General features: G+C 35.9%; 4 protein-coding genes, 1 non-coding gene and 1 pseudogene across 9 annotated transcripts; 4 read left to right on the top strand and 2 right to left on the bottom strand.

The window, feature by feature from the left end:
• Nucleotides 1–2,989: 2,989 nt before the first annotated feature.
• LOC147542665 (UPF0481 protein At3g47200-like) lies at nucleotides 2,990–5,066 on the top strand. The gene is made up of 2 exons (XM_086634872.1): nucleotides 2,990–3,817; nucleotides 4,006–5,066. The coding sequence occupies exons 1-2, from the start codon at nucleotides 3,194–3,196 to the stop codon at nucleotides 4,795–4,797; spliced, it is 1,416 nt and encodes a 471-aa protein (XP_086490998.1). The 5' UTR covers nucleotides 2,990–3,193; the 3' UTR covers nucleotides 4,798–5,066.
• LOC147542664 (Rhodanese/Cell cycle control phosphatase superfamily protein) lies at nucleotides 5,018–8,836 on the bottom strand. The gene is made up of 10 exons (XM_086634873.1): nucleotides 8,503–8,836; nucleotides 8,317–8,409; nucleotides 7,518–7,625; nucleotides 7,172–7,268; nucleotides 6,388–6,427; nucleotides 6,219–6,293; nucleotides 5,816–5,903; nucleotides 5,630–5,697; nucleotides 5,361–5,433; nucleotides 5,018–5,268 (listed from the first exon to the last, which is right to left on the bottom strand). Exons 1-10 carry the CDS (start codon nucleotides 8,644–8,646, stop codon nucleotides 5,185–5,187), a joined length of 870 nt encoding a protein of 289 aa, XP_086490999.1. The 5' UTR covers nucleotides 8,647–8,836; the 3' UTR covers nucleotides 5,018–5,184.
• A 2,358-nt stretch (nucleotides 8,837–11,194) lies between these two features.
• On the top strand, nucleotides 11,195–16,268 carry LOC147542663 (E3 ubiquitin-protein ligase RGLG2-like). Of its 4 annotated transcripts, none has more exons than XM_086634424.1 (12): nucleotides 11,195–11,489; nucleotides 12,179–12,557; nucleotides 13,143–13,227; nucleotides 13,306–13,446; nucleotides 13,536–13,649; nucleotides 13,745–13,842; nucleotides 14,847–14,926; nucleotides 15,003–15,108; nucleotides 15,218–15,345; nucleotides 15,466–15,613; nucleotides 15,770–15,826; nucleotides 16,008–16,268. In XM_086634424.1, exons 2-12 carry the CDS (start codon nucleotides 12,279–12,281, stop codon nucleotides 16,086–16,088), a joined length of 1,317 nt encoding a protein of 438 aa, XP_086490550.1. In that variant the 5' UTR covers nucleotides 11,195–11,489; nucleotides 12,179–12,278; the 3' UTR covers nucleotides 16,089–16,268. The 4 variants fall into 4 exon arrangements, with proteins under 4 accessions (XP_086490550.1, XP_086490551.1, XP_086490549.1 ...); XM_086634425.1 differs by having other exon boundaries at nucleotides 11,426–11,712; XM_086634426.1 differs by lacking the exon at nucleotides 11,195–11,489 and adding an exon at nucleotides 11,905–12,013.
• A 96-nt stretch (nucleotides 16,269–16,364) lies between these two features.
• Nucleotides 16,365–18,422, bottom strand: LOC147542662 (pentatricopeptide repeat-containing protein At4g21065 pseudogene; annotated as a pseudogene). Its single transcript, XR_015223366.1, has one exon. The product of XR_015223366.1 is annotated as a pentatricopeptide repeat-containing protein At4g21065 pseudogene (transcript).
• A 1,954-nt stretch (nucleotides 18,423–20,376) lies between these two features.
• On the top strand, nucleotides 20,377–20,448 carry TRNAD-GUC (transfer RNA aspartic acid (anticodon GUC)). Its single transcript has one exon. It is a non-coding gene; the product is annotated as a tRNA-Asp (tRNA).
• Nucleotides 20,449–20,541: 93 nt separating this feature from the next.
• LOC147542660 (Pentatricopeptide repeat (PPR) superfamily protein) lies at nucleotides 20,542–27,626 on the top strand. The gene is made up of 14 exons (XM_086673816.1): nucleotides 20,542–20,578; nucleotides 20,634–20,666; nucleotides 20,770–20,905; nucleotides 21,371–21,533; nucleotides 22,621–22,686; nucleotides 22,839–22,936; nucleotides 23,495–23,612; nucleotides 23,705–23,914; nucleotides 24,445–24,521; nucleotides 25,200–25,290; nucleotides 26,315–26,380; nucleotides 26,487–26,564; nucleotides 26,803–26,904; nucleotides 27,184–27,626. The coding sequence occupies exons 2-14, from the start codon at nucleotides 20,642–20,644 to the stop codon at nucleotides 27,286–27,288; spliced, it is 1,335 nt and encodes a 444-aa protein (XP_086529942.1). The 5' UTR covers nucleotides 20,542–20,578; nucleotides 20,634–20,641; the 3' UTR covers nucleotides 27,289–27,626.
• The last annotated feature ends 3 nt before the right edge of the window (nucleotides 27,627–27,629 follow it).

Below are 27,629 nucleotides of genomic sequence, written 5' to 3'. Positions count from 1 at the left end.
GGAAAACACCGCAATTGGGTTGGTGCACGAATTTGGGGTCTTGAGGTCATTTCTGAAGCTCTTGGGCCATGGGTGATTTCGGTGAGTCATTTTACACCAAAGTCTATTGCATAAATCCAAACCATTCATCATGAAAATGTGCTAAAAGAGAAAATAAAGATAATGTAAGCATAGTAGTTTATTATTATGAAATAAGTTTTAGAACACCATTTTAATATTATATTAAGGTTGTTTCATTTTTCCATTGATAAACCAAAAATCGGACATTTTCCTTATAAATAAAATACAAGCCCTTATGACGAGCTTCGTACAAACAAGTCTTACAGAGACCCCTATCTCTGTTATAGTCGTAAATTTTATAGTTTCCTTCTACTCGGACATTATTCTCATCATTCCACCAAAAATTACACCAGAATAGTGTTGTCCCCCAAAAATTGATGCCAAAACTCCATTGGGACTTCTCATGATAAGAAAGTTTATGTTCACCAAGATCATCATCTTTAGATTTACAGTGAATGTTGAATGGTATTTTTTCTGAAATCTCATTTACGATCACCACCTCTATGGCACGAGAGAAGAATGGTAAAAAGCCAAGCAATATCAACACTAGAAAAATTAGGAACTTATGACCCATAATTTTGTTTGAGAATTGTGGTAGTATTTGTATTATGGTGGTGGATTGTATTTATACACATCTTGATCGATAAATTTCACTAATACCTAAATCTTACCTCAAGATTCTAACTTATCAAAATCTGATTCAAGATTCTTACCATTACAAATCTATTGTTAAGATATTAAATAATCAAATTTCTCTTCAAGATTTTATTAGTCAAATCTTATTACAAGATTTCAATTTAAAGTTATTTCCTATTTGGCCCCTTAAAATATTGTTAATTTTCTGTGTGGCCCCTTAGTTTGTAAGAAATGTCCCTTTTCCTTTTTCCCGTCCAAAGGCAGTTAAGTCAAGGTGAAGTCAGATTTTGATATTCCAAAACTACCCCTTCTTTAATTTATTTACCTCTCTACTAATTAACTTTCTTCTTCTCTCACGGTCTCACACCACTTCATCATCTTCATCACCCTCATTGTCTCTATTAACTTGCTGAAAACAAAAAATTTAGAAAAAGAATTTATTTTTCCTCTTATATTTTTCCTCTGAATTTTTCTCTTCTCTCGAATCCTAAACACAAAAATTATTTGATTCTCTCTCTCTTCTCCCTTCGTTATTTCAGGGAGATGGAAGATATCTCAAACACCAAAACACAAGTTTGTACCCTTCAGCACCCATTGTTCTATTTTGTATATGTTAGAGTAAGAAAGAAGGTGTAAAGATGGTGTCACTAATGAGAGTAAGAAGGAAAGTTGTGGTGCCTTCATAATCTGATGAGTGTCTTTATAAAAGTTTGTTAAGAAAATAAAGTTAGTCAAGAAATTCGTTAGAGAGTTAATTGTCCGTTAGAGTGGTAGTTAGTTTTCTGTTATCTTTCTCTCTATAAGATTCATCTATTATATAAAACAGAAGGGAAAACGATGATTGGGACAAACACCCTTTTTAAATAAAGGATATTTGTCTAGAGGCCCTTCTCAAAATTTAAAATATAGTCCTTCGTAGAGTTACCTATTTAAAAAATAATAATCCTTTCCTTCTTAGAAAAAGAAATTCTAATTTAAGAAAAAAAGAAACAAAATAAATTTCAAGAGTTAAAAAAAGAAATTAAAATTTCTCTCTCTCTCAATAAAATAATAACTAATTTAAGAGAAAATAAACAAAAGAATAATACAAAAATATAATAACTAATAAAAATCTCTCTCTCTCTCTCAATAAAATATAACAATAAATTTCGTAACTTTTGATTGATACAAGTGTCTGTGCCCTAGGGCGCGGGATATACCCTAGTCTATATAAATAGATGGACTATTGTAATTGTGAAATGTTAATGAGAATACAATGTTTCGTTTTCTAACATTAGAGGGAGTAATGGATGCCGACATCGGTGGACATGGCAATGTCTACCAATATATCTAGGACATTGGTTGTATGCAGTATGTATAACACATTATTTATATATAGATATTAGATAGAGAGAGTGTGTGAGTTCTTGGTGTAGGCATTTGATATACCAAGTGTGCAAACCATGCAAGTACTTTATTAGAACTATTCTTGAGGACATATCTAGCTTTTGACCGATAACAATAAAAATAGAAAAGCAACACTGAAATAAACAATAACAAAGAAGTACACTAGATTTTCGTGGTTTGTTTGTAAATCTTCTCCACGACAAATAATTATATGATAGCTAAATCACCCTTGAATGTTAGGTACTAAAGGCAAGATACCAATAAAATACTAAAAAAATCACTTTTTCGCTTCTTTAAACTATGCCTCTTTGGTTAATATACTCCTAAATCATATGTTGTTGTATCGAGGGAAGAAAGGCATATAAGAGCTTTAGAATTCCTCCATATTACTTTAAATATATGTGTGGGTTATATCCTAACTTTATCTCATTATTAGTTTCTCTTTACCCAACCACCCTAAGATACTCAAAAGAACACAATCCAAGAGGAATAGTAAATTGGAAATTTTCCCAATCCTATACTTATATAGAAGTGTTAAATACAAAACAAAAATTACGCAACGGGTCGGTCTAAAATAGTTCAAATTTCACAAGATTGACAAGTTCGATTAGGTTAAATGAATGTATTTCGAAACAACTAGCTTCAAATCATTGTATACTATTTGCTTTTATAATAGACTTTCTTAGTAATAGTCCATCATTTTACTAGTAGTAGTGTGACATTTGTTACTTATTAGACCCACTTATAAGCATGTGTAAAGATGTAATATTCATCATGTACTAATGTAGATTTGTTTTTAATAATCAAAAGATAGAAGATATTGGTTTGTCTATACTTTTTCTTGTTTTTCTTGTCTAAATTATAGATTTATTCCAAATTTAAAGTCTCACTCAACAACCATGTGAACAAGTCACCCAAAACATCAAGCATATGTGCTCAGTCATAAGGCTGCTAACTACCAACCCCTTATCCTAGGTCTCTTCATTTTTCTGGTCTCTTCAACCTTCATAACAAGGCAAGAATCTCTTCCAAATCCATCTATTATCACCACCCTAACTCATCACACCTCCATTCTAACCTCTCTTTCTCTTCACTCTCTCTAACATTGATCATGAGTCTTAACATTGATAACATTGAAGCAAATGATAATCCTAATGGCAGTAGTAGTAGTAGCTGCAAATGGGTGATAGATGTTAAGGAAAAACTAGAAACAATGGACAAAGCAAAGGAAGTTGAACACTGGAAGAAGAAATCGATTTACAGAGTACCTCCTTGTGTTACAGACCTCAATAAAAAGGCCTATAAACCTCAGTCTGTATCTTTCGGCCCTTACCACTACGGTGACGACCATCTCCGGCAGATGGAGGAGCACAAACACCGTGCCCTCCTCCACTTCCTAAAACGTTCGAACAAACCTCTCAGCTCTTACTTGGATGCGCTACACGGTGTCTGCAACCAGCTTATGGATTCCTATGACTGGCTCGACAGTAAGTGGCAGAATGACCCAAACGAGTTCCTCCGCGTTATGATGGTTGATGGTTGTTTTATGCTTGAGGTCCTCCGGACTGCTACCGGAACTACTGATGATTATGCCTTTAATGACCCTATATTTAGCTATCATGGTAAGCTATATATTATACCTTATATTAGGAGAGATATGCTCATGCTCCCAAACCAACTTCCCATGCTTCTTCTCGACACTCTAGTCGCCGTCGAAGCTGGTGGAAAACCAAAGGTATGGATGTACATACTTTGCATAAGTACAAAATAAATAACATAATGCCTGTGCCTATTACACTGGTGTTTGTGCCCGTTACAACTGAAAAGACAGATGTTAACTAAAAATTACTGTTCTTTCTATTATTTCAACTGTTTTTAAATATTGAGTTCAATACTAAGATATAAACTTTTGAACGAGTGCAGAATGAGGAGTTCTTGAATAGAATCATATCAAAGTTCTGCTCCCCGAACGCACCTGTCCACACCATGGGAAAATGCCTGCACGTATTGGATGTTTATAGGAAGAACTTGCTCCAAGACCCACGGAAGAAATCACGGCACCAGCAGAAAGTCAAAAGCACCGATGAGCAGTACGAGAGCAGTGGGGATATTATCCGCTCCGCAATGGAGCTTCATGAAGCCGGAATAAGGTTCAAAATTAGTAAAACCATGAGCTTAAAAGACATATCTTTTCGGGGTGGGGTTCTTCGACTTCCAGTGGTCATAGTCGATGACACCACTGAATCTACATTCCTAAACCTAATGGCATTTGAGAGATTCCATGTGGGAGCGGGAAATGAAATAACATCGTACATATTTTTCATGGATAATATAATAGATTCAGCAAAAGATGTAAGTTTGCTTCATTCAAGTGGGATAATACAGAATGCTATTGGGAGTGATAAGGCGGTGGCGAAGCTGTTCAATGAGCTATCGAAAGACATAACTCTCGACCCAGAGAGTAGTCTGGATGTGGTGCACAAGAAGGTGCATGATTATTGTAAGAAAAGCTGGAATGAATGGAGGGCTAACCTTATACATACTTACTTCAGGAACCCATGGGCTATTCTCTCTGTTGTGGCTGCTATATTCCTAATGGCACTCACAGTTGCTCAGACTGTTTATACCATTTACCCTTACTACCATCCTGCTGGTGATGGTGGTAGTGATTCTCCGCCTCTTCTCTCTCCACCACCACCACCACACCGCCACTAATAAATGCTTTTTCTCAATACCTTATACCTTACTATTCTATGACCTTCCGGCTTCGAAGCTTTATCGTTTTTCTGGACAACTTATGAGTTAATAGTTAATATAACCATACAACTAGAGTGATTGTTTTAGTTCTCCTAAATCGTGTTACGTTTGGTTTTCAGGATGTGGCTTGTTGTGAGGGAATTGTGTGTTTTGTTTTATGTTATTTTGAATTTCAGTATTTGTATCATTTATTTATAAAAATACAAAAGCGTTACACGGTTTAGCAAGTTTGAAAAGTAGTTCAACCTAATGGCAATTTTCATACCAGTTTTAAGACTTACAATTGAAAAGCAAAATTGTGATCTTCGTGAAACATCCACTCGTTCGATCGTTCAGTTGGTGTCTTTAATGAGATCTCAGGTTTTGAAGATAGCTATTTGCTTGCTGGGCTCCGATAAACAAAGCATCTGCAAGGAGAAAAACTCCAACCTGTGGGAACCATGTCCAGAAAACAATATCTATTAGCCAAGTTAAGGAAACAATATATGGATTATTTTTTCTTGGAATAGTTAGGCACATACCAACCGAGCAGAGAAAACAAATCGGTAACCCCAGCCTTCTTTTGCAGCTGCAGCTCGTTGTTGATCAGTCCAACTGAAGAATGAGGAGTACATCGTTATTGAACTTTAATGGCCTAAAAGTTAATGGCGCAATTATTTGTAGCCAGATTAAATTCAGGTAGATTAAATTCCCATACTTTAAGGAAAAATTGATGCATAGTTCGATTTTCTACACAATGAGTTCACTAATTGTTTGGGGAAACAAATTGATTAAGTTTACGATAGACTACCCAAGAAACTCCGACATTCCTCCAATTCCAGCAAATTTGAAAGGTTGAGGTCCTTCCCTCTCAAGATCCTATTCCAACAAGAAAAACAACAAATTTTACAGCAAAAGCTTCAATATTTCAACTATAGAAAAATGAGAAAAATGTTTGTCAATTAGAAAAAGAACGACATCTCAACAGCAATCTTACTTCTTCTTCAGCAGCCTCAAGACCCCCTTGAACCCAAAAAAGGTTTCTGTAGCCAGCTTTATATAGTTGCTCACATGCAGCAAGGGACCTGCTCAATCCGATGGTATAGTTTCAATACAGAGAAAAATTATGTATGTATCATAAAGTAGATTACTTGTTCAAGTTCGTAAAGGGTACACAATAGTGATTTTAGCACTCTTTCATTCTGCATTCTGTACATGTGGGATTTCATTTTAACTTCTCCAAGTTACCTCTTACTGAAACTCGAAAAGAGGTCAGAAACAGATGCTGGGGTTTGAGTTACTACTCATGTTCGACAAAATTTACAAATATTGTAGTATCTGTATAGTGAAAGTATGGAGTCAGTTTGTGAACTACCCAATTAGTTTGTCAACACATTTACCTCAACCCCTTTTGGCATGCTACAATGAGATCTGAGTCTTTGGGGAACTTTTCCTCGACCTTCGATGTGAATTGTCTGTTGCAAAGATGATAACGAATAGGTAATTTGCGATGTGGAATGCTGAAGATTATACACACATAAAATCGAGGCAAAAGGGGAAAAGACTTACTTATCATAGGATAGTGTAGGTACACCACTCCACCAACCCCCTATAAAAATGCAAATCACTTATAAAGAGGTCTTATTTTTTTCCTCCTAAAAGTGGAAATGTTTAACCAGTAAAGAAAACAAGCGAATTTGTATAAATATTCACCTAATTGCATCTATGTGTACAGATTTAGGTAGAGTTTTTTTTTTCTTGGTCAAATCTGATATTTGACTTAAGGTCTGAATTGACTCGAGCCAGATTCAAAATGTTTGTTTTTGTTTGACTCCAATGTACTAATTTCGGCGAATTTTAAGTCCATTTAAATCGAACAGTTCAAATTCAGACAATGGGATGACAGAAGTCATGCTTGATCTCCTCCTTAGCAGACTGAAAGGATCTTCAAGTGTCCAACTATCTAACCTAGTTCTCTTTGGATAATACAGGGTTCCACATACTTGTTTTATACTCGGAGCGATTACTCAAAGTTGATATCAGTAAATAGAACTCTGCACTAGCCTTGCAGTTATGCGCGCTGTGGAGTTTCATCACGGAATTAGGCATATTATATGGCAGTACTCAAGTTGTTTTACACTCTTGACATGATGCAGACTCGTACTGTAGTTGAATAGAGGAGAGAGATTTGTATTATTGTGTCTAGATAGTTTGGAAAAGTCACAGGTTTTAAGCATAATATACACAATCTTAACATGCATAGGGGAGATGATTTGAGCTAAACAAAAAGTAAGGGGAAGGAGTTGGAAATAGTGCATAATAAGATAGATGACCCATGGACTCAATACCATACCCATCACAAAGTCCATGACCTTTTTGGAAACAGCCCCAGCATCTAGAGTGCTATCAACGTCGAAGATTGGAATCCAAGTCGAGCCTTTAACCCATGCCTGCAAAACAATAAGAGGGAAATTATAGTGACATGGATACATAAAAGCAATGCCACGAGGTTTATTCAAGTGAAATCTATTCTCAATAGCAATTCGAAATCATACAAAGAAGTATCATAATTTGATGCCCCTGCTTTTAAGCTACAAGGATCCAATTCTAATAGAAAGGGCATATCTCAACAAGCAAAACTACCAAATACCTATGGTGGGAGTTGAGCTAAAATGCGAAATGGAAATGATATTGCTCACTTTTTTGTGTTCAGCTGAGGGACGAACATCAAGGAGCGTCTTGTATGATAGCTGAATTGCATACCCAGCTTCCCTTGGTGTGAGTGCCTTCACCTTCTCTTCTCTGATCTACAAACTTGGTGAACATAAAAATTGAAAAAGCATACCAAAATGTGGCATCTCAAGAATGTCCAGGACTGATTGAACACTAAATCTGGAAAAGGATAGTTTTATAAACGTTACATGACATAATTCAACAAATTGATAGAGAATCAGTCCAGGCCGATCGCAGAATAACTAACAAGAACAACTCTCGGGAACTTAAAGGAAATGAACGAGGTTGCTCGGGTTGGTATTTGTATCCATTATTTAATGAAATTACTTGCATAAGAGAGAAAACTTAGTTTATGTCTATTCCTAATCCTATAATTTTCTTATTAGTTTCTCACTACTATCTCTTTTCCTTTCAAATTACTTCAAGAAATCAAAAGAACTTCACTTGTTCATTAAACGAAATCAACTAATATATCTCTATAGTTATATATAATGACCAATTTAACATTATATTATTGGTTGCTAGATCACCATCCACCCATGTGGGACTATTCTCACACATCCTAACCATTCTTTAATCAATAAAATGATGAAATAAATATCAATTCTTAAGTTTAACCACTAAGAAGAACTCCAATATAAGTAGATTTGGTGGTGTTTGGCAATTGAAGTGAAAGAAAAAAAAACCCCCAAGATGTGAAAATGTGTTTTTTTTAAATGAAGTAAACAGTTTACTAATCTCTTAACTGGGTGTGAAGTCAAATACCAGAGCTTCCCATCTCTTTTTTGCTGCATTCATTTCCTTCATCTGCTTAGTTGGGTCATCATCCATAGTCACTGACATGCGAATACTCATACTCTGTATCAAAAACCAAAAACCCATCTCAAATAAATAATAAAACACAATTAATGAATACCCATTGTTAAAAACTAGAAGAAATTGAAGATTTACATGGCTAAAATGGGTAGTATAAAAGGGTTTGAATTTCAGAGAAGATGATTTTGAAGAGGTGAAGTAATCTCTATTTCCATTGAGTTTTCTACTTTGGTTTGAAGTGGTAAGAGTAGTGAGAGGTGATAGTGCTAAGGATTCCATTTTAGAGTGAGATGAATGAGGATCAAACTAGAGAGAGAAAGAAAGAAGTTTATCTTCAATGGAAGATAAGAATACCAACAGTATCGGAATTGTCAAGTTCAAATACTACTTGGGCTGTCAGCAAATTTTGAAGCCCAATTTTCAACTCCAATCCGAGCCTCAAAACAATAGCCCATCCTTGTGCCAAATGACTAGTACCCAATTTACCACTTTACTTCTACAAGTGTTATTTTTCGATTGGCCCTTTAATTTTAAAGTCAGAAAGTATGACCAGCTTCCATCGTGGACCTTCGAGGAATCCTATATGATCCCATTTCCTTTCTTCTTTTTTCTTCATTTTTTCTTTTTTCTCAAATTATCCCAAAGGCATTTGTTTTTGGCCGTTGATTCGAGGAAATAAGAAAATTACCTCTAAGACTCTTTCGCTCAATCTTCCAGTGTTGCCCTAAATGGAAAATAACCATAATGCCTTGGATCCTTTGTTCATCTTGCTTCTCTTCTGACCTCTAATCTTTAATGTCTTTTCTTTTGACTTTTTTGAGCTCTTTTGAATCTCTGAGTCTCTTCGGTTGAAATTGATCAAAATGCTTTTCTTCAATAAATGAGAAAAAGATGATGTGTTGCTCCGTGTATGCCCAACATACTCATAGAAACATAAATTATTAGAATTGACTCTACCTAGAGGCCCATTAATGTATTTTGAGTCATTCAATATGGTATTTTAGCACCACGCCAAGAACGTAATTATTGCTCAGAAGATGTCTTACTTCCTGAACAATATATCGGCGAACCAAAGGGTTTTGCCTAAAATGAAGACATCGCTAAGGCAGGGTTAAGTGGCAATTTTCAGGTGAAGTGTTAACCAAATTTGCACCTGCAGAAATGGCTACTCGATGATGAATTCTGTCTCTACAACCTCGTACACTCTATCTTGATTAATGGTGGATTGAAAGAAAAATTCAGGAGCGAGATGACTTAAACGGGAGTTCGAGTGCCTGTTAAGTCTGTATTTATTCATTCTCTATCAAAAAAGAAAAATGATAGAGAAGAAGAAAATCCAAACATACACTAGACATACATCCTGTGTGGCTTGTCGTGATTCGTGTTTTTGATGATCCGAGTTCACTAGACAACGAATCACGGCAAGCCACATGGGATGTATGTCTAGAGTATGTCTGGATTTTCTTGTTCTCTATCATTTCTCGCTAACCAGTTTGGTTACAAGCTGGAAGTTTATACAAGGGCTAAAAGTTAATCGTATCGCGCCAAAATATGAGTCACCTCATGTTGAAGGAGATACGGCTATTGTCATTCGTGTTTGTTTTGATATTTTAGAAGACAGTCCATGGAAAATTAGTAAAATGATTTGATTGCCATATTTTGGTGAAGAAAGCTTTTGACTCTCATATATGCAAGCTACGGGAAGACAATGGAGCCCCATTTAGCATAGTCAGTATTTTGATTTTTGAAAAGAGTCTCAATGCAACTCCAAATACCATGGATGATAAAAGGGCCTTGGCCAACTTTCATTAAAAAAAAAAGATGAGAATGGGCATGAAAGAAGGATATGGTGACAAACAAGAACTGCACAAGAAATTATTTGAAGAGCGAGACCACCCGGAATTGCATTAGAATTGGAATAGTAATTGTATTTTGGTCCCGATTTCTCGTAATGATACAATTTTGTTCAATAAATGTTATTGATATTGATACATACAAACGTTTGAAAATAATGAGATTAGTGTAAAACTGGAATTAATGTTTTCAGTTGTAGTTCAAAATATGATTGTTTGAAGTTGAGCTCGTCAAAATATTTTCTTTTTCTTGTGTTAAACCAAAATTCATTTTGAATATAACCAAACCTTCATCTCAAAATGCTTCCAACAAATGAAAAGAGAACTAACATGAACATATTAGTTCATTAGTATAGAAATAATTTAGAACATAGGAGTAACATTTTTAGTACTAAACGAAGGAGGTCTCATTTTTCCATTGAATATCCAAAAACTCCATGTAATTAGAAAAGATGCCTTGGTCTGTTTTATAGCCGATAACTACGTAACTTCCATTTAGTAGGTGATCACTTTCGTCACTCCACCAAAAATCACACCACATACTACAAAAAATCAGGTTATTAGCGACATAATATTACCGTTCCGAGGCAATAGAGGAAGAGAAAATATATAAACAAAAAAAGTAAAAATTGAGTTGTTTCTGACATTTGGACCTATTTTATATTTTGAGTTAATTGTTACAGAACAATCTTATTACCTCCTGATTCTTTTAACAATATTTTTTTTGAAAGCCTTTTATTCATTTTTTTTTTGAGGAATCGATTACGATCTACGTCAGTCGTTACAAGAAATTGATACATCATAAAGATGTGATGAATACGATAACATCCAAATTTGAACCATAATGAACGAGGCTTAAAAGGTCGACAGATTTATTATATTATTTATTTTATAGATTGCCTAAATTACATGAGAGAAATTTTGATGATGAAGTGTTTCCACCGAAATTCGATCTCACGACCTCATAAGTTTAAGAGGGATGTCCAACTTGTGCACCTAAAGGTGGTGTACAAGACTTCTATTCAACTGACTCATGATATAATACACACCCAAGATAGTGAAATACCATTACCACTCAAGCACATTGTTTTTTACTCTCTATCTCTCTTCTCTCACTCACCAAACCCCATACTTGTACAATTGTACTAACACCACTTGCCCTTACTTTTTGCTATTTTGGTAGCCCAAAATCATATTCCTATCTTGTTCACCGTCGTTGTTCCTTCGGGGAGGCATCCTCACTATCCGCCCGCCAGCCATTTATAGAAGGTCACTTTCTCTCTCTAAACCTAAAATCAATACTAAACTGGACAAGACCAATAAATAAGGTCTACTTTTCAAACTCAATCAAGTAATAATGTACATCATCAGTTCATTATACTTGAAATTACAGAGAATTAGAACAAAATTATCAAACTTTAGGTCTGATTACGAAAATGGGTAACCCTATTTCTGCTAGAAAACCGTGAATTTCGGTATTTGGAATATAAAGGTACGACCTTTTCCGTAAAATTGTGAATCTTTCATGATATTATCCCGAATTAAAGAAATTTCTGAGGAGATTAATTAAGAATGGACTCTTTTCTAAACAGATAATTATAGTGATTAGATAATTCCCCTAATTTTAAGGAATTTTACAGAAATTGTAGTTAATTTTACGAATCAATTTACTAATTTTGAAACTGTTTCAGTTGCGTGTTTATATCTTCATAAAATTCATTTGGTATTAAATTCTTTGAATGTATTTAGTTTAAGGGTTGGTTAAAAAAGTCTTGTCTTCATTCTTTGATTCAGTAATTACTCTTACTAAGTCGTCTCTTTGGTCTTTGTTCCTTACTTAGATAAGAAGTTTATGAAGTTTCTTTGAAATCTTGAAATACCCAGAGTTTAAATCTCATTGGTTTCTTAGTGAAGTTGATTTTATTATCTTCTGAAATTTATTTGATTTTGGTCTCTAGGTGTTTGATTTTCTGTCAAAGGGAGAAGTGGAAAAGGTTTTTGAGTGCTTTCTTTGGAAGTTTTGAGAATTGAGAAGGAGAAGTTTAATACAGATTATTGATGGGTGGTAAAAGTTCAAAAGCGGGGAATTCAAGACGATCTTCGTCTTCGTTTGGGTCTGCTTCTTCTTCATGGAGTCATCAAGAGTACCAACAATCACCATATGTTTCACATGATCAAAATTATTCTCCTTTAAACAACAATGCGCCTCCGCTGAATTATGCATCTACCCCGCCACCTCCAGCCAGAAGTAACGTTCCTCAAAGCGGTGGACCTCAGAAGAAGAAGTTGGAGAGAAAGTATTCAAGGATAGCCGACGATTACAGTTCTTTGGATCAGGTAAAACCATGAAAATTTGCTGCTTTTTCGCTAGGTGTCTTCGGATCTTACGAATGATGTTTGGTTTATGTTTAATAATCTTATTCGATTAGTGCAGTTTTTTCGTAGTTGTGGAGTTGGTTGCCCCTGTCTTTGTCTCAGGGTATCCTTTTGTTAATAACCAGGCAATTCCTTGTATAAGGATTTCTATGTCTAGAGGTGGAAGAATATTTTGTGGTTGTTTCTCTAAGTTAGATTTGAAACCTGACTCTAGGTTTAAATTGACCTGGAGTTAAATTTCAGACTGTTTTCTTTTCTACTGACTCGTGATGTCTGACTCTTTGGGCTGATCGATTATTATTGATTTTGGGTCGATTTGATTCAGACAAGAAGAATAAAAGATAGCACTACCTTAGTGTGGCTTTCCAAATCCATGATACCGTACTGCTGAGAAATATTTGGATATTCTTAATTTCTTATAAAGTTAGTTTGTCGGATTTGGGTTGTTCTAAATTTTTAGGTACTGGTGTTTTACTAATGACTGGCTTAGAGCGTTAATCTTATTTGAACTGATCAAGGATGACTGATATATGGATCTTCCACCAGGTCACTCAAGCTCTTGCACAAGCTGGTCTTGAATCTTCTAATCTAATTGTCGGAATCGATTTCACAAAAAGCAATGAGTGGACAGGTTTATTCTCATATAAGCACCTTAAAACTTCTTATATGACCGTAGAGTTTCACATAATAACTTCACTTTGATTTCTAGGTGCAAAATCGTTCAGTAAACAGTGTTTGCATCTAATTGGAGATACACAAAATCCGTACGAACAAGCAATATCTATTATTGGAAGAACACTATCAGCTTTTGATGAGGATAACTTAATACCATGCTTTGGATTTGGAGATGGTAGTTTTCTGAAGTTGGTCATTTTGGTCAATTAGTTTATATTTTACTTATTAGATTCCGATGAGCAAGTTTATTGATATATTGTACAGCATCGACCCATGATCAGGATGTATTCAGCTTCTATGCAGAAGAGGAACCTTGTAGTGGATTTGAGGAAGCATTGTCACGGTATAGAGAGATTGTGCCCCATCTAAAGCTGGCAGGTAGTTCTGCTTCTTCTTTAAGTATCCTTACTAGTATCACTTTTACTCATTTGGCTTAGTTTTCTCATATGTTATTTAACCTATTCTTGTGGCAGGGCCGACATCTTTTGCTCCGATCATTGAAATGGCTACGACTATTGTAAATCAAAGTGGCGGGCAGTACCACGTTTTGTTAATAATCGCTGATGGGCAGGTATTTCTAGTCTCCATTAGAGCTTTTAACTTAGTAATACAATTAACCAGTGAGATAACTCCTAGGATGCAAGTGATGTCAAGATATGACACCGTTGAGTTACTTCTCCAGTATTTTTAACAAGAACAAGAAGGCTCCAGTTAGGTAGGAAGCATTCTTGGGAGATATAAAAGAATGTGGGGTATATAGTTTATAATTATATACGTCTAGAACTCTGGATGTACTTCTAAATTTGACAGTTATGTGTATTTTTGGTTTATTTTGTGATATAAAATTTGTCCGAAGAGTAGCCATATTTTCTCTGGTTTAGGCACCACCCACGCTCAATCAGCCCATTTCCACATGGTGCAGTGTCTTTCCTTGATATGGGCCCGTCGGACCCATCACCCGACTTCTCCATATGACAGCCTAAGATCCAAACACACCGAATAGGTTTACCTGATATGTAGCAGGTCTAGAAGGTGGCCTTACACAATGTAGGACAAAACATCACACCACATAGGGTGGTGACTAAGTAGGGTGAATCACGTGTCTTCTCCAATGTCGAGGCCTTTTGGGTGGGCTCGTGGAGTTTTCCCCAGGATCAGGAGCCCATAGTTGTTGGGCTTGGACGTGGGTGTCAAAAGCAAGGACAGTATCTGTAACTACTAAACCTTGGGGAGTTACAGACGGTATGTAGACGAAGCTCCTGGGTCTCATCATATCGTGATGGAACCATGGTACTGAAAATTAGGAACTCCATTACAACTTCAGAGAAAATATTCATCGAGGAAAGTGAAGAGACAACTTGGCTTGCTTGGAGATTTATATGGAAATAAAGTTATATTTAAAAGGAACGGTTATACTAGTGGATTTAGTATTTTGATTACATCAAAGCGGTATTATAAAAAAGCAATCAACATAATTTTTCTAAGCATAGAGAACGATGCAGTCGATGTCTGGATATCTTATTTCACATCCCGTCGTATTCCACGGCTTATTTCTGTATCATGTGTTTGTCCCAGGTAACTAGAAGTGTTGACACTGAGCCCGGTCAGTTAAGCCCACAGGAGCGAAAGACCGTTGAGGCAATTGTGAAAGCAAGGTTAGTTTTTGGCTCCTACCCTGTAATCTTCTTTTTTGCTCTTTTTGAACGATTTCTTACTAGCGTGTTTTTGCAGTGAGTATCCTTTGTCGATCATTTTAGTTGGAGTAGGAGATGGACCTTGGGACATGATGAGAGAATTTGATGATAACATCCCATCTCGAGCCTTCGATAATTTCCAGGTAAGTAGTACTAGGTGTATTCAATTTGATTGCTGTACTCTAGTTTATTATCTTGATGCACTCGTACCATTTTTGACAAGGCTAAGTTGAGTTTTTGTCTCTTCTCCAGTTTGTAAATTTTACAGAAATCATGTCAAAAAATGTTCTCTTGTCCAGAAAAGAAACAGAGTTTGCTCTTGCTGCCTTGATGGAAATACCTTCCCAGTATAAAGCAACTCTAGAACTAAGTTTATTGGGGTAATACATTTGTCTTGAATCAAACTTTATTAATGTTTTCCTTCTCACATTATAAAAACGGTTTCGGATATGAACCTTAAAACTAACTATCACGAATTCTTCTATCGTGTGGTCAACCAGTTGTAGGAACACGAAAGACTCACCAAGGGTGTGTCTTCCTCCACCTATATATGGTGGTGTTTCTTCAAGATCTAAGCCTACTCGTCCTAGTAGTTCCGGAATAAGAGTAGCAACTGCCCCACCTGCAAATTCTGATTTTGATAGCAAGGTACATAGACAATCAAGAACTCTCTATCTATCTATCTATCAATCTATACATATATATATATATATATATATATATGATTGTACATTGTTGTCCAAAGCCTTCTGTCGGTTTATAAGCATTCATGGCTAGCTAATATTTCTCATTGATGTGAAACAGGCATGTCCAATTTGCCTCACCGACCCGAAGAACATGGCTTTCGGTTGTGGACATCAGGTGCGACTTCTCAACTCTGCATCTCTTTTTTGATACGTTTCATCTGTTTATTCTCTCTATTTCCTTTTCGTAAAATCTCAGATCTTGATTTTGGTGGGTAAAACTAATCGATGAACGCAGCTGCCGAAGGCTTTAACTTTTAAAAGAAAGAAGTTTGATTTTGTTTCGTTGTTCTGTGCAGACGTGCTGTGGATGCGGAAAAGACCTCCAACTATGCCCAATCTGCCGGACCCCTATAGGAACCAGAATAAGGCTCTACTAAAGATGGTCTTATTTTTTCGTTTTTTGGATCTAAAATTACGTATAGCTTAGTTGTTTAAATGATCTCAGTATTGATCAATTCTTTTTGTTATGACGTTGATGATCACGGTGTTAATGGACGAAAATGGGTAATCTTTGTACATAATACCACATACTATATATTGTTTTGGTCTTCGGCTAATTTTTCTGTGTTCACTGTCTTTACAAATTTTGTACATGATCCACCTAATCTGATGTAATTCATCTTGAACCCAAAAGCCAAAGAATAAGAAAATTACAGCTTACAATACACTTTTTTCGAACATTAAATAAACAAGAATATCACAAGTTTCTCAAGAAAATTCAATGGTTCGATGATTCGACTCACTACCAATAGTCCCTACAAGAACAAGAACCATCTTTGAAACAATGGAATCTATTTCTATCTCGAACTACTATTTCTCTATCAACAACGGCTGAGATCAACTTCAACGCCGAATGACAATCCTCACAAACACGAAGATTCTTCATGATTCTGATTGTCGATCTTGGAGGTGTTTTCATTAATCCAAGCACAACTGCCAACTTCTCGCTATGACGATATAAAACTTGTTCTTTCTTATCTTCTTCCATATCTAGTAAGACTACTTTGGTGTTTGGGATATATCCTTTAAGTTTCATTTGTTTAAGTAGTTCATCCCACCTCTGATATATCTCCTCAGCTTGAGGATGAGCTCCATCTCCTGCAACAAACTCATGAACTTCACCATTAATGGTTACTGAACTCCACCCTGGTGTCTTTTTCACTCCTTGGTCTTTCATCATCCTTCTTATTCGTGCCGTGTCTTCCCACCTTCCAGCTTCTGCATAAATGTTCGATAAAACCACGTAATATCCATCGTTAAGTGGGTCTAATACCAGAAGATGTTTGATTGCTTCTTCTGCTAATTCGATATTCTTATGAACTCTACATCCACCAAGCAAAGCTCCCCAAACAACTCCGTTAGGCTTTATTGGCATACTCTTGATAAACTCGTGGGCTTCTCGGAGGAAGCCAGATCGGCTAAGGAGATCCACCATGCACCCGTAATGCTCAAGTTGTGGAACTATACCATAATCTTTACTCATGCTGTTGAAAAACTTATGACCTTCTTCTATCAATCCCATGTGACTACAAGCATGTAAAAGCCCAATGAAGGTTACTCCATTTGGTCGAATTCCTATTCGAGTCATCTTCGAGAAAAGTTTTAGAGCTTCTTCTCCTTGGCCATGTATTGCTAGGCCACCAATCATGGCAGACCAAGACACAACTGTCCGTTCTCCCATTTCCTTGAAAACTTGCTTAGCAATTTCTAAACAACCACATTTAATGTACATGTCGATCAAGGTATTACAAATACGTACATTGCTCTTAAATCCACATCGATCAGAATACTCGTGAATTCTCCTACCAAGATCTAGGGAACCCAAATCTGCACAAGCGGCAAGGACAGCCACGACAGTGACCTCATTCGCTTTCTCTCCAGCTGCTTCCATCTGTGTAAAAAGATCAATAGCTTCTTTCGGCTTCCCACATTGTACATAACAGGCAATCATAGCCGTCCAAGATCTCACACTTCTCTCAGGCATTTGATCAAACAATTCATGTGCCTTTTCAATCTCACCCAACTTTGTTAACTGAGTTATCATAATATTCCAAGTAACAACATCTCTCTCAACCATTTTCTCAAACAACTTCTTAGCATCATCGATCGAACCACTTCGTGCATACATATGAACAATTGTGTTTTGAAGAAACAAATCTGATTGAAACCCTAGTTTCTGAACTAACCCATGAACAATTTTTCCATTATAAACATCTAATAAAATTGAACAAGCTTTAAGAACAAAAGAACAAGTAAAAGTATCAGGGTAGATATTACACTGACGTAATCGATAAAACAGAGTAATTGCTTCAATTGGAGAATCCCCTTCAGCAAAGCTCTTTAAACAAGAATTCCAGATAACAATTTCAGATTTTTCGACTCTTTGGAAGATTTGACGAGCATAATCAAAGTTTGGTGAAAATGCACAAACAGAGGCAACTCTAGATAAGGGAAGAATTGAATAGTTTTTGTTAGTCTTAATGATGTAAGAGTGAACTTGATTGAGTTCTAAAGTGGTGTTGAAATTATAAAGAAGATCAAATGGTTTAAGATTTTCAGGTGGTTTAGGGTTTTTCTGAATTTGATTTGATTTTGGGGAAGGAGGAAAGTGGAGGGAAGATAAGGCTGACAAAGAGCTTACCATATTCTTCCACAGGACATATCATTCAATAGTAGGTCTTTTTAAGATGATATGATTTTTTTCAACAAAAAAAAAAAAAAGATTATATGATTTTCTTTTATTTTTTTTTTTGTTGAAAGATTTTCTTTTATTTGTTGATACAAATAGATAATATAATCAATAGTATAAACTTATACTCCTACTAAAGAGTTTTTGGAATATCCTTCCTTTTGGCATAAAAGCAAGGCTATCATATTAAAAGGATTGTTAGGACCAGGGGCGTGGAAGAGGGGGTGCCATAGGTGCGACGGCACCGGACCCCCCTCAAACGACAAAAAAAAACTGAAGAAATTGGGGCCCCTCGAATAACTTATCTTGTATAAATATTTGAAGGACTAAACTATTAACATAATTTAGTTGTAGCTCATTTGGTAACCTCCTTGTTTTACAAACAAGAGGTCAAGAGTTCAAAACTCACTACTTTCATTTTTTTTTTCTTTTCTAAACATCAATTACAAATATATGCTTCTAAGCTAATGATTGAAGTTTAATAAGTATTCTTTTCGTCATTATTTTTCAAAAATGATTCTTGAAAATTTGTATAGAATTAAAATTAATGTTTTTTCTATTGAAAAAAAAATAATTGGTTGACAAGTTATTTTGTTCTAAATATTTTTTTAAATTGTCCTAAATACTTTGAAGCATCAAACATAGTCAATTGTTATATTCATTCACATTCATCTAAAATATATCAAAAATGAATTTGGTAACCAAAGTTATTCTTTTTTGTTAACTATCATATGTATAAGAAATTATTTTCGTCTTATATTATCGAAGGGCCCCGAATAGAACTTCGCACCGGTCCCCGTTTTTCTCAGCCACGCCACTGGTTAGGACTGTTGTCTTCGACTACTAGCGATACTGTCTGTTTTGACATTTCAAAGCCGCGCTTCTAAAATGAAATGAAAAGTCACTAAAAAAAGGGTGCTTAGCCTACTAGTAGTGACCTCACACGTTGTCTCCCACCGACCTGATATTTTTCTCTAACATAGACTACATGAATCATTATAAGACATTGATACATCATTAAGAGATAAACACAAAGACACATGAAGATTCATAAATTGAATAAGCACTATAATAAGTTGATATTAAGAAATTTCGAGCTCTTAAGAACATCAAACCTTAAGGCCCATCCTACGTTACCTAAAGCCCATCCTAAGAGGCCTAAAGCCCATCTGATTTACCTATAACTTTATTTATTTTCAAGTTTAATAAATCGTGGATCTCCACGTGAGACCAAATCTGAAATCTATGACCTTGGAATTTTTGAGTAAGTGTCCAACCACCAAAAGGTGGTGGACGTGACATTTGTTTACAAGAAAACAAAATACATTCGTGTTGAAATCAATCCCACATCGGCGGTGAGGCGTAGTGTCATGTTCTTAAAATATTGGCCAATCTTCCCTCGCAAGACCTTTTAAAACCACGAGGCCCAGGTGTGACAAAACAGACGTTACCACTAGCAGTCCGGAAGGTTGGTCCGCATCGTCCTATAACATATTATCAACACGATTCTTGGGATCGAGTCTCGGTGAAAGCAGTTTTCCATCAAGATTTATCCCATGTAATGTAGGCAATATATGTAGTAAGTGATATAATAATTTGTCGAGATTTAGGTCTCTTTAATGTAGTCGAGCTTTAGGTCTCTTTCATTATGGTGTAAATTAGGCCGTTACCGTGCTCATCACATCTTCATAATGTATTAATGCCTTGTAATGACTAAATCTTCCTAGTCCAGTTCTCAAAAGAAAAAACACGATTCGTTTTACTATAATGTGATCCTGGGAGGGGTGTGTTGTAATCCATCTCACATCGATGGTGAGAGGAAATGTGGTGCTCCTCAAAAAATGTTAAACAATCTTCCGTAGTGCGACATCTTTTAACTGTGAGGTCCATGTGCGCTAAAGCAGATAATATCACTGCTAACCTGTTGCTAGTAACATAGTAATAAATTAAGTAACTAGAAAATCATCACCAACAATGTCGTTGTAGTATAGTGGTAAGTATTCCCGCCTGTCACGCGGGTGACCCGGGTTCGATCCCCGGCAGCGGCGCTTCCCCTTTTTATTTTTGCGGGTTTTTCAAATCTTCCCCTTCTAAAACCCTAGCGGCCTCACCAGGAAAGGAAGAACATTACTCCAAATGAGAATCTGAAGAAATAGGGAGAGAAACAAACAAGGAATCACTCACTCTTCTTCGATTTGATTTCCCCCCCCCCCCCCCCCCCCCTCTCTCTCTCTCTCTACAATGAGGTTTCTTCAAGCCATCTCTGGTACCACTTCTCTCCAAACACATCTCAAATTCAACTTCACAGAAAAACTCAATAGCTTCTTCTTCATCTCTTTCTCTCTAAAGTTTGTTTATTTGTTTTTCAGGTCATCGTCGATCATTACTTAGACTCATTGGAGTTCGAAATTTTGCAACTTCACCTGAAGAATACGCTAGGAGAAATTACGCCAGCAATATTTCTGAGTACAATCATGTTTTCACGTCTATAACTTCTCAGCGAAGGTGTACCCTTTCTTCTCTATTTTCAATAGAATTCATCTTCCATTTCAATTCTCATTTTTGTATTCAATGATACTTCTTTAGCTCGTTTTTAGCTTGCGATTTTAGTAACGTTTTCTTGTTTGAGAACTACGTGTAGTATCTGCTCAGAAATGATAAGTTAGGTTAATTTCTGGATTAGGGTTTTGATAGAATCCAGAAGACAAATCCAAACCTGAAAAAAAAAATTGGTGTGCCCTTTTCACATTAAAAATGTATTCCTTTTGACACTTCAATTCGACAAAGTTATCTGATGTAGTAGGAAACTTGACTAGTAAGTAGTAAGAATAATGAGATTAGGACTCAGTTTCGTATTGTATTTTAGAGTCAAAGTTCTACAAAATTTGTTTTGATTGTACGCCAAACTGGAGGCTTCCATATATATCAGCCATTTTTGTTCATTAATTTATTTGTTATTTTATGTTTCAGGCATTTTTTATTGAGAGATGCATATGACGATATGCTTCTTGATGGTGTGCAGCCTTCAAGAGATACATTCCATTCATTGGTTGTTGGGACAATGAAGGGAGCTCGGATGCAAGATGCTTTCTTTTTCAGAGATGAGATGAAGGCAATGGGTCTGGTTCCGGATGTAAGTAACCATTTCTGATTTAAATGGTGCTGCTGTCTGTTAGTGATATACCTACAGGCTACATGGACAATAGGACGTCTCATGACCAAGAATATAATATTTAAGGTTGGCTTGAATTTGGATATCAACAAACATGTACTATCATCACACCATAGTACAAAAACAAACTTCTTGTGTGAAACGTGTAGATCTTGTACATCTGGACTCAATCGTCACTAGTCTTTTAGTTAGTTCTATTTGTTGATTGGAGCTTCTGTATAAAAGTCCTATTCTAGATAGTAGATACTGCTAAGGTGAGTGAAATGTGAATTGGGTTGTTAATTATCAGTTGGGTTACCTGGTACGCGGATCGCTCCGGTACGTGGTATGGGTACTGGTACGCGGTTCGCTACCATTGGGAATTAGGTACTCTAAGGGTATTACTTCTTCGGTAAGCCATTTTCAGTTTCAGTTCGTTTTGGACTATTTTCCTAGACAATATATACTATTTATGATGCACACCTAATCTTAGACATTCTTTTGCCATAAAAATTACAATCAAACAAGCTAATTAAAAAAATTCTTGTAGTTGACTACCCAATTAGTCGAATTTATAGTTCTCTACAAAGATTTTAGGTTAACTAAGACTTAAAATTTCGATACACTAATTTTGGGGTACTAGATCGCGGACCCACCCAAAAAGGGTGCGAAAATCGGGTACCCGGTACGCAGGGTGGAGGAGAGTACCTGGTAATTCGGGGTAGAACGAACATGCAACAATGCAACCTAAGTAGGTGATATGGGACACTGGACTGTATCAGCCAAGGGTTGATAAGTGAAATTTTTGAAATATCAGGGAATAATAGGTGAAATATCAGGAAAAAAGTCAGAGAACAAGAAGTTGTGTATTATAAATTAGGGTAAATGTTTTCTCTTGAAGGAGAAATAAATCCAATCTGTTGTAATAAAGATAAAAAATAGTATTGCATTTTAACCTAAGTCATTAATTTTTATTTGTTGTCGTTAGCTAGCATGTTCATTTCTATATTAGTTACTTTTTACTACTTCTATTATGAGTAGTGATTAGATCACTTAATTTATGTTGTAGGTTGCGTTATACAACTTCTTGATCTCAACATGCGGAAAATGCAAGAGTTCTGATACTGCAATTCGAGTAAGATTTTACTCTCCATACTTAACTGTCAATCGAATTTAAAATTATTTTACTTTTTTTTTGTTTTGGTTTGAGGGTTTCACAGATTATTCATGCTTACAAATTTAAACAGTGTGTGTCTAACTACTCTTATCTAATCTATATAACTGAAGATACTGGAAGAAATGAAGGCAAATGAGGTGAAGCCGAATGGACAAACCTATATTTGTCTACTCAATGCATGTGCAGCAACTGGCCGAATAGATCGAGTGTATGTAACATCACGTAGTTTTCAATCCATTTCTTTATATTTTGATGCTAAATTCAGTAACCCGTGGAGTTAATATTACATAGCTCTTGAGCTCCTTCTTAAATTCTCTCTTTTTCAAGATTAATTCAAAATTTCAAAATACAATATTGCATAGCTCCTGTTGGATGTTCAGTTAGGATCTGTGGATTATGAGCCGACTTCTCCTATCATCCGCTTGAAGTCATTGACTTCTGAGTCAGATCTCCAATTGCCATTGTTTAATTGTTTTACTGGAGTCGATATGTTTGAGAAATTAGTGTATTATCTTAAGTTATTAGCCTATTCTCTTTGGAAACTTAACCACTCCAATTTTTGTCACGAGAGACGCAGGTGACTATTATTTTATCCTTAATCATAGAACAAAAATGACCCCACCTTCCTTTAATTCTTGTCAGTTGATAAGCTACTCTAATTCTACACTTTCTGTTATTCAGTTATGGCCTACCACTTACGAAACTCTTAGCTTTGAATCGTAGTAATAATAAATTTCCTACAGCTAAATGAATATATATGTTCCAGGTATGCAATTGTTCGTGATATGACTGCGGCTGGTCTTGGTTTAAACAAGTTTTGTTATGCTGGACTTATTGCAGCACATAAGAACAAGACTCCTATAACAGATGAAACAAGTGCTAAAGTATGTGATACATAGTACAATTAGGTTTTCAAATTCTTTTTCTAAACTATCTGTGATCTTATACTTTCTAATGACTTGGTTTCCGGGAAAAGATTATCGAGCTTGTTGAACAGTCAAAAGGGTGGTCTTCTGTGGAAGGTTCAAGTGACTCTGCAGAGAACATGATGTCAGGTGTACCTGAAGAAGAGTTATATAATCTGCCAACTGCAGATTATGCATTAAGGCGAGGAGGTTTCCTAACTAGGCAATTAACAGTTTATCATGTTGCTTTTCATGCATGTGCTGATCTGCGGAGTAAAGAGGTACCTTTTCACAAATCTCTTTTGAACCACTACCAACTTATTGAAATCCAAAAGTGGGTGTGGGTTTGATATCAGATAAACATATCCCTCAGAACACTAGGTTTGATATGGAACAAGCCAGTTGAGCTTTCTGCAACTCGTACAACTAAATAAAGCTTATCACTGTTTCTGAAGTTAGTTGCTGCATAAGTGATACTGAACACATGAAATGAATGAGGAGCTTCTTAAGTTTATCGCTTATAGGTCCTATAGTGGCTAATTTGTATAGAAAATAGTGGACGACCGGGGCCATTTTCAATTATGTCTCGGTCTCTTACACATATGTATATGTTCGTATGAGTTATGACAATATGTAATACATATATATATATATGTATTGGCTATTTACTTGATTAGTACAAGTTGGGAAACAGGACCAGCCTTGAAGTGTATGAATTAGAAAGAATGAAGAAGTATGGAAATGAGATGACTCTTTCTTGCACTATTGTGTGTATGATATTCTTTTTGTTACTGTTTTTTGACAACCTTAGACTATGGAGACCCTTTTGGAGATGCTCAAGAAGGACGGTAAAACTCCCGATGGCTTTATTGCAATGCAAGCTATTAGGTAACTTTATATTTATTTGTCTAATCTTCAAGTTTCTTATTTGATCTTAATTTTTTAAGAAATTTAAGCTACTTGACATTGACAAGAGACTGAGTTCTTTGTACAGATTGTTTCTGGAAGCATGCCTTTACTTCATCCATTTAATTCTACATTATTTTTGTTGTTAACTTGTAAAGTAAATTTGCTTCCTCTGTATATGTAAAGAGATTCTGGAGATCCACCTTTTACTTTGGAAGAAGTATGGTTAATGTTGAAGAGAAAATTCATTTACAAAAGCCACCCGCTGTACAAAAAACAAGCGAGTGGGATGACAGAGCTAATGTCTGTAAAAAAGAGAAGACTACAGTAATTCAACTTTCAATTATAACTTCCCTGAAGATAGTGAAGTTGACAAACCTTTACGTTTTGCCCGCACTAAATTCCTATTCAGATGATATAAATTGGCTTTTACCAGCTCTATGTTATCCAAATGAATAACCGTCTTGTCCTAAACAATAGCCTTCTTTTCTCTGTTTCCATAAACCCCAAATAACGTCTGGGGGTTTTCCTTTGTTTAATCAATTCACTTCAATTTGTTATTTTACTGCTCAACCTTCCCTATTTTTTGTTTTTTATATTTTTTTTGGTACTGAGAGAAGTGACACTAACCTTTATAACACTTAACTCTATCTTGAGCAGGTGCTACTTACGTTGCGGAGACATCGATAACGGTCTTAAAACTTTTGAAGATTACCTGAGTTCCAGAGCACCCGCGGCGGAACTCTATGCGGTTAGTTACTGGTCCTCTGATTTCTTGTGACACAATTGGTTCGCCCGAATCACTCAGTCTCAGATGGTTATTAGGCCACTGTGCTTATTGTGATTCATAATGTTGACATGGTGATACTGTCATTAGTAGGCCATAGTAAGCCATGTTTCCTGATTGCTGCATATGTTGCCCAAGGAATGAAATTTCGGTTTCGGTGGAAAATTTCGGTCGGTCCAAAAGTGAAACGTTTCGTAGAAACGTTCGTTTAGTGTGGAAATCTTACAAATGTACAGAAATAATAGAAGTATGATGCAATTATGTATAACAAGATTATTAAACCATAATGAAGCATACAAATGATGTTTCTAACGGATTAACACAATGTATTAGTTTGAGGGAGTAATAACAATTACACAGTTACGTCTAGGGGTAAATTGAATAACATTTTGGCTATAACATCCAAAAGATAACATTCTTACCGATGATAGTTAATAGGTAACAAACTATATTAGTCTGACAAGGTATCGTCAATTACACAGTTGTATTAGGAGTGTTACTATGGTTAAATCAATTTAGGCAGTTAAGTCAGGGCGTAAATCATTCAAATAGATTTAAAAAACATTAAAAACATAAAATAAAAATCAAGAGATATCTATGAGAAATGAAGATGAAAAGGATGGAGGAAGAGATATGGTTCTAGTATTATTTTCTCAGATTTTTTGCTAGATGTCTATTATGTCGGTCGAAATTTTCATCATGTCGGTGGAAATTTCGAACAATTTCGGCCGAAATTTCCAACAATTTCAGTCGAGATTTTCAACAATGTCGGTCGAAATTTCCCACATGTCGGTGGAAACTATATGTAGGAACTAGTTGAAGTGTATTTCGTGCCCCTAAGCTAAATTTAGGAAACGTTTCGCGAAATTTCATTACTTGGTTGTTGCGTATCTTACTTGCATTATTCAACGACATCAGTTGGATGGTCAGATTTGTTGATAAGTAGTTATGTACATAAATAAATAAAAATGTATCTTGTGTTTTGTAGACACTGATAGAGGGGCTCATGGTTGGATATACCCCAAGAGGAATGCAACTTGCTCAAGAGAATTTGGTATGACATCTTTTCCTGAATGTTTTCCGATGGTTCACTCAACACCTCAATTCTTTGTTTAGTCGATCTTTTGGTTAGTTTACTTATGATTTCTCTCTTTTTACAGGAAAAAATGATTTCTAGAGGCTTCTTCTTGAACATAAAGATGGGGAATGATCTTCTTCTTGCAGCCTCTGGAGATAAGGTTAGCTCTTAAACGTTTATCCTTTATGGTTTTTACACCTAACATCTAGTCAGTTTCCTTCCTCAAGGAAAATAGCTTCTGCAGTTCTGCTTTTCCTTTTTCTTCATAGAGAGGGTGCAGTGACTCCCGATTTATAACAAACTGTAGTTCTGAATTTATGGATATATGAACTTGAGTTGTAAGAATGGCTTCTTTTGGTAATTACTAGTCCACCAACAAATTCAATGATTTTATGCAGATGGGAGGGTACACGACCGCCAACTATGTATGGGATTTGATGCAGGCTCGCAGAATTACCCCTTCTTTTCCTGCCGTGGAAGCATATTACAACGGGTTAAAGGTGAGATGATTTACATTCTTAGTGCAAACTAATGGGGAGGGAGTAATACCTTACTTGCCCTTCTGTTTGTCGGCAATTTCTATGGTTAAAGAACGTCTCACTTCGCTAGCTTTCACGGTCAACTCCTCTTTTAGTAATTTTTTGTTATTTAATAGTTCCATGTGTTTTATTTTGAAGAAGCGGCACATTTTATTTTTTCTTGTATTTAAACAGCTTGATTACCCATTTGTTGGATACCACCTCGTTCAGTTTTAACGAACTGTAATGGTTGATTTTCAGAACCGAGAGATACCTGCAGATGACCCACGACTGTTACTGGTTTCTCAGACTTTTGACAATTTGCGCACTAGGTTTGGACCAGGAAGAGGCCCTCCCCCCCAATAAAGGCAAGTACAGGAGGAGCTACTGAAACAGAAGATATAACATTATGTCCATGCTCAGATATGTGAATTTGCTTCATGAAGTAGTTGGAGTTTTTGTTTCTTGCAGAATTTTTAATGGGGAGTATTCATCTCTTTTAGAAGTGGCAAACAAGATTCAATCTTACGAATTCCTCCTTATACTTTTGCTACTTTCTAGTTCCTACCAAGTATTTATCGGTATGATCGATTGTACCAAGCCATACAATCCCATAAAATTAGTACATGAGACTGATGTATGTTTCTTCCGTAACGTTTTTCTTTTCGTACTCTTAGTGGTATTTTGCATCTCATCTTTCTCTACAC

The sequence above is a fragment of the Eschscholzia californica genome, unplaced genomic scaffold (genome assembly GCF_041429995.1).
Source record: "Eschscholzia californica isolate CP2 unplaced genomic scaffold, dmEscCali1.0.p SCAF_4, whole genome shotgun sequence".
NCBI lineage: Eukaryota > Viridiplantae > Streptophyta > Magnoliopsida > Ranunculales > Papaveraceae > Eschscholzia > Eschscholzia californica.
This window is presented reverse-complemented; position numbering and strand designations above follow the sequence as displayed.

Excerpts from the sequence above, each read along its gene's own strand:
- LOC147542665 (XM_086634872.1), top strand. The coding sequence starts at position 3,194 with ATGAGTCTTAACATTGATAACATTGAAGCAAATGATAATCCTAATGGC. Across the intron at positions 3,818-4,005 it reads AAGCTGGTGGAAAACCAAAG|AATGAGGAGTTCTTGAATAG; the intron begins GTATGGATGTAC and ends GAACGAGTGCAG.
- LOC147542664 (XM_086634873.1), bottom strand. The coding sequence starts at position 8,646 with ATGGAATCCTTAGCACTATCACCTCTCACTACTCTTACCACTTCAAAC. Across the intron at positions 7,626-8,316 it reads AAAAGAGATGGGAAGCTCTG|ATCAGAGAAGAGAAGGTGAA; the intron begins GTATTTGACTTC and ends CCAAGTTTGTAG. Across the intron at positions 6,428-7,171 it reads GGTCATGGACTTTGTGATGG|GGGGTTGGTGGAGTGGTGTA; the intron begins GTATGGTATTGA and ends GCATTTTTATAG.
- LOC147542663 (XM_086634424.1), top strand. The coding sequence starts at position 12,279 with ATGGGTGGTAAAAGTTCAAAAGCGGGGAATTCAAGACGATCTTCGTCT. Across the intron at positions 13,228-13,305 it reads AAAAAGCAATGAGTGGACAG|GTGCAAAATCGTTCAGTAAA; the intron begins GTTTATTCTCAT and ends TTTGATTTCTAG. Across the intron at positions 15,614-15,769 it reads ATTCTGATTTTGATAGCAAG|GCATGTCCAATTTGCCTCAC; the intron begins GTACATAGACAA and ends GATGTGAAACAG.
- LOC147542660 (XM_086673816.1), top strand. The coding sequence starts at position 20,642 with ATGAGGTTTCTTCAAGCCATCTCTG. Across the intron at positions 21,534-22,620 it reads CAATGGGTCTGGTTCCGGAT|GTTGCGTTATACAACTTCTT; the intron begins GTAAGTAACCAT and ends TTTATGTTGTAG. Across the intron at positions 25,291-26,314 it reads CCGCGGCGGAACTCTATGCG|ACACTGATAGAGGGGCTCAT; the intron begins GTTAGTTACTGG and ends TGTGTTTTGTAG.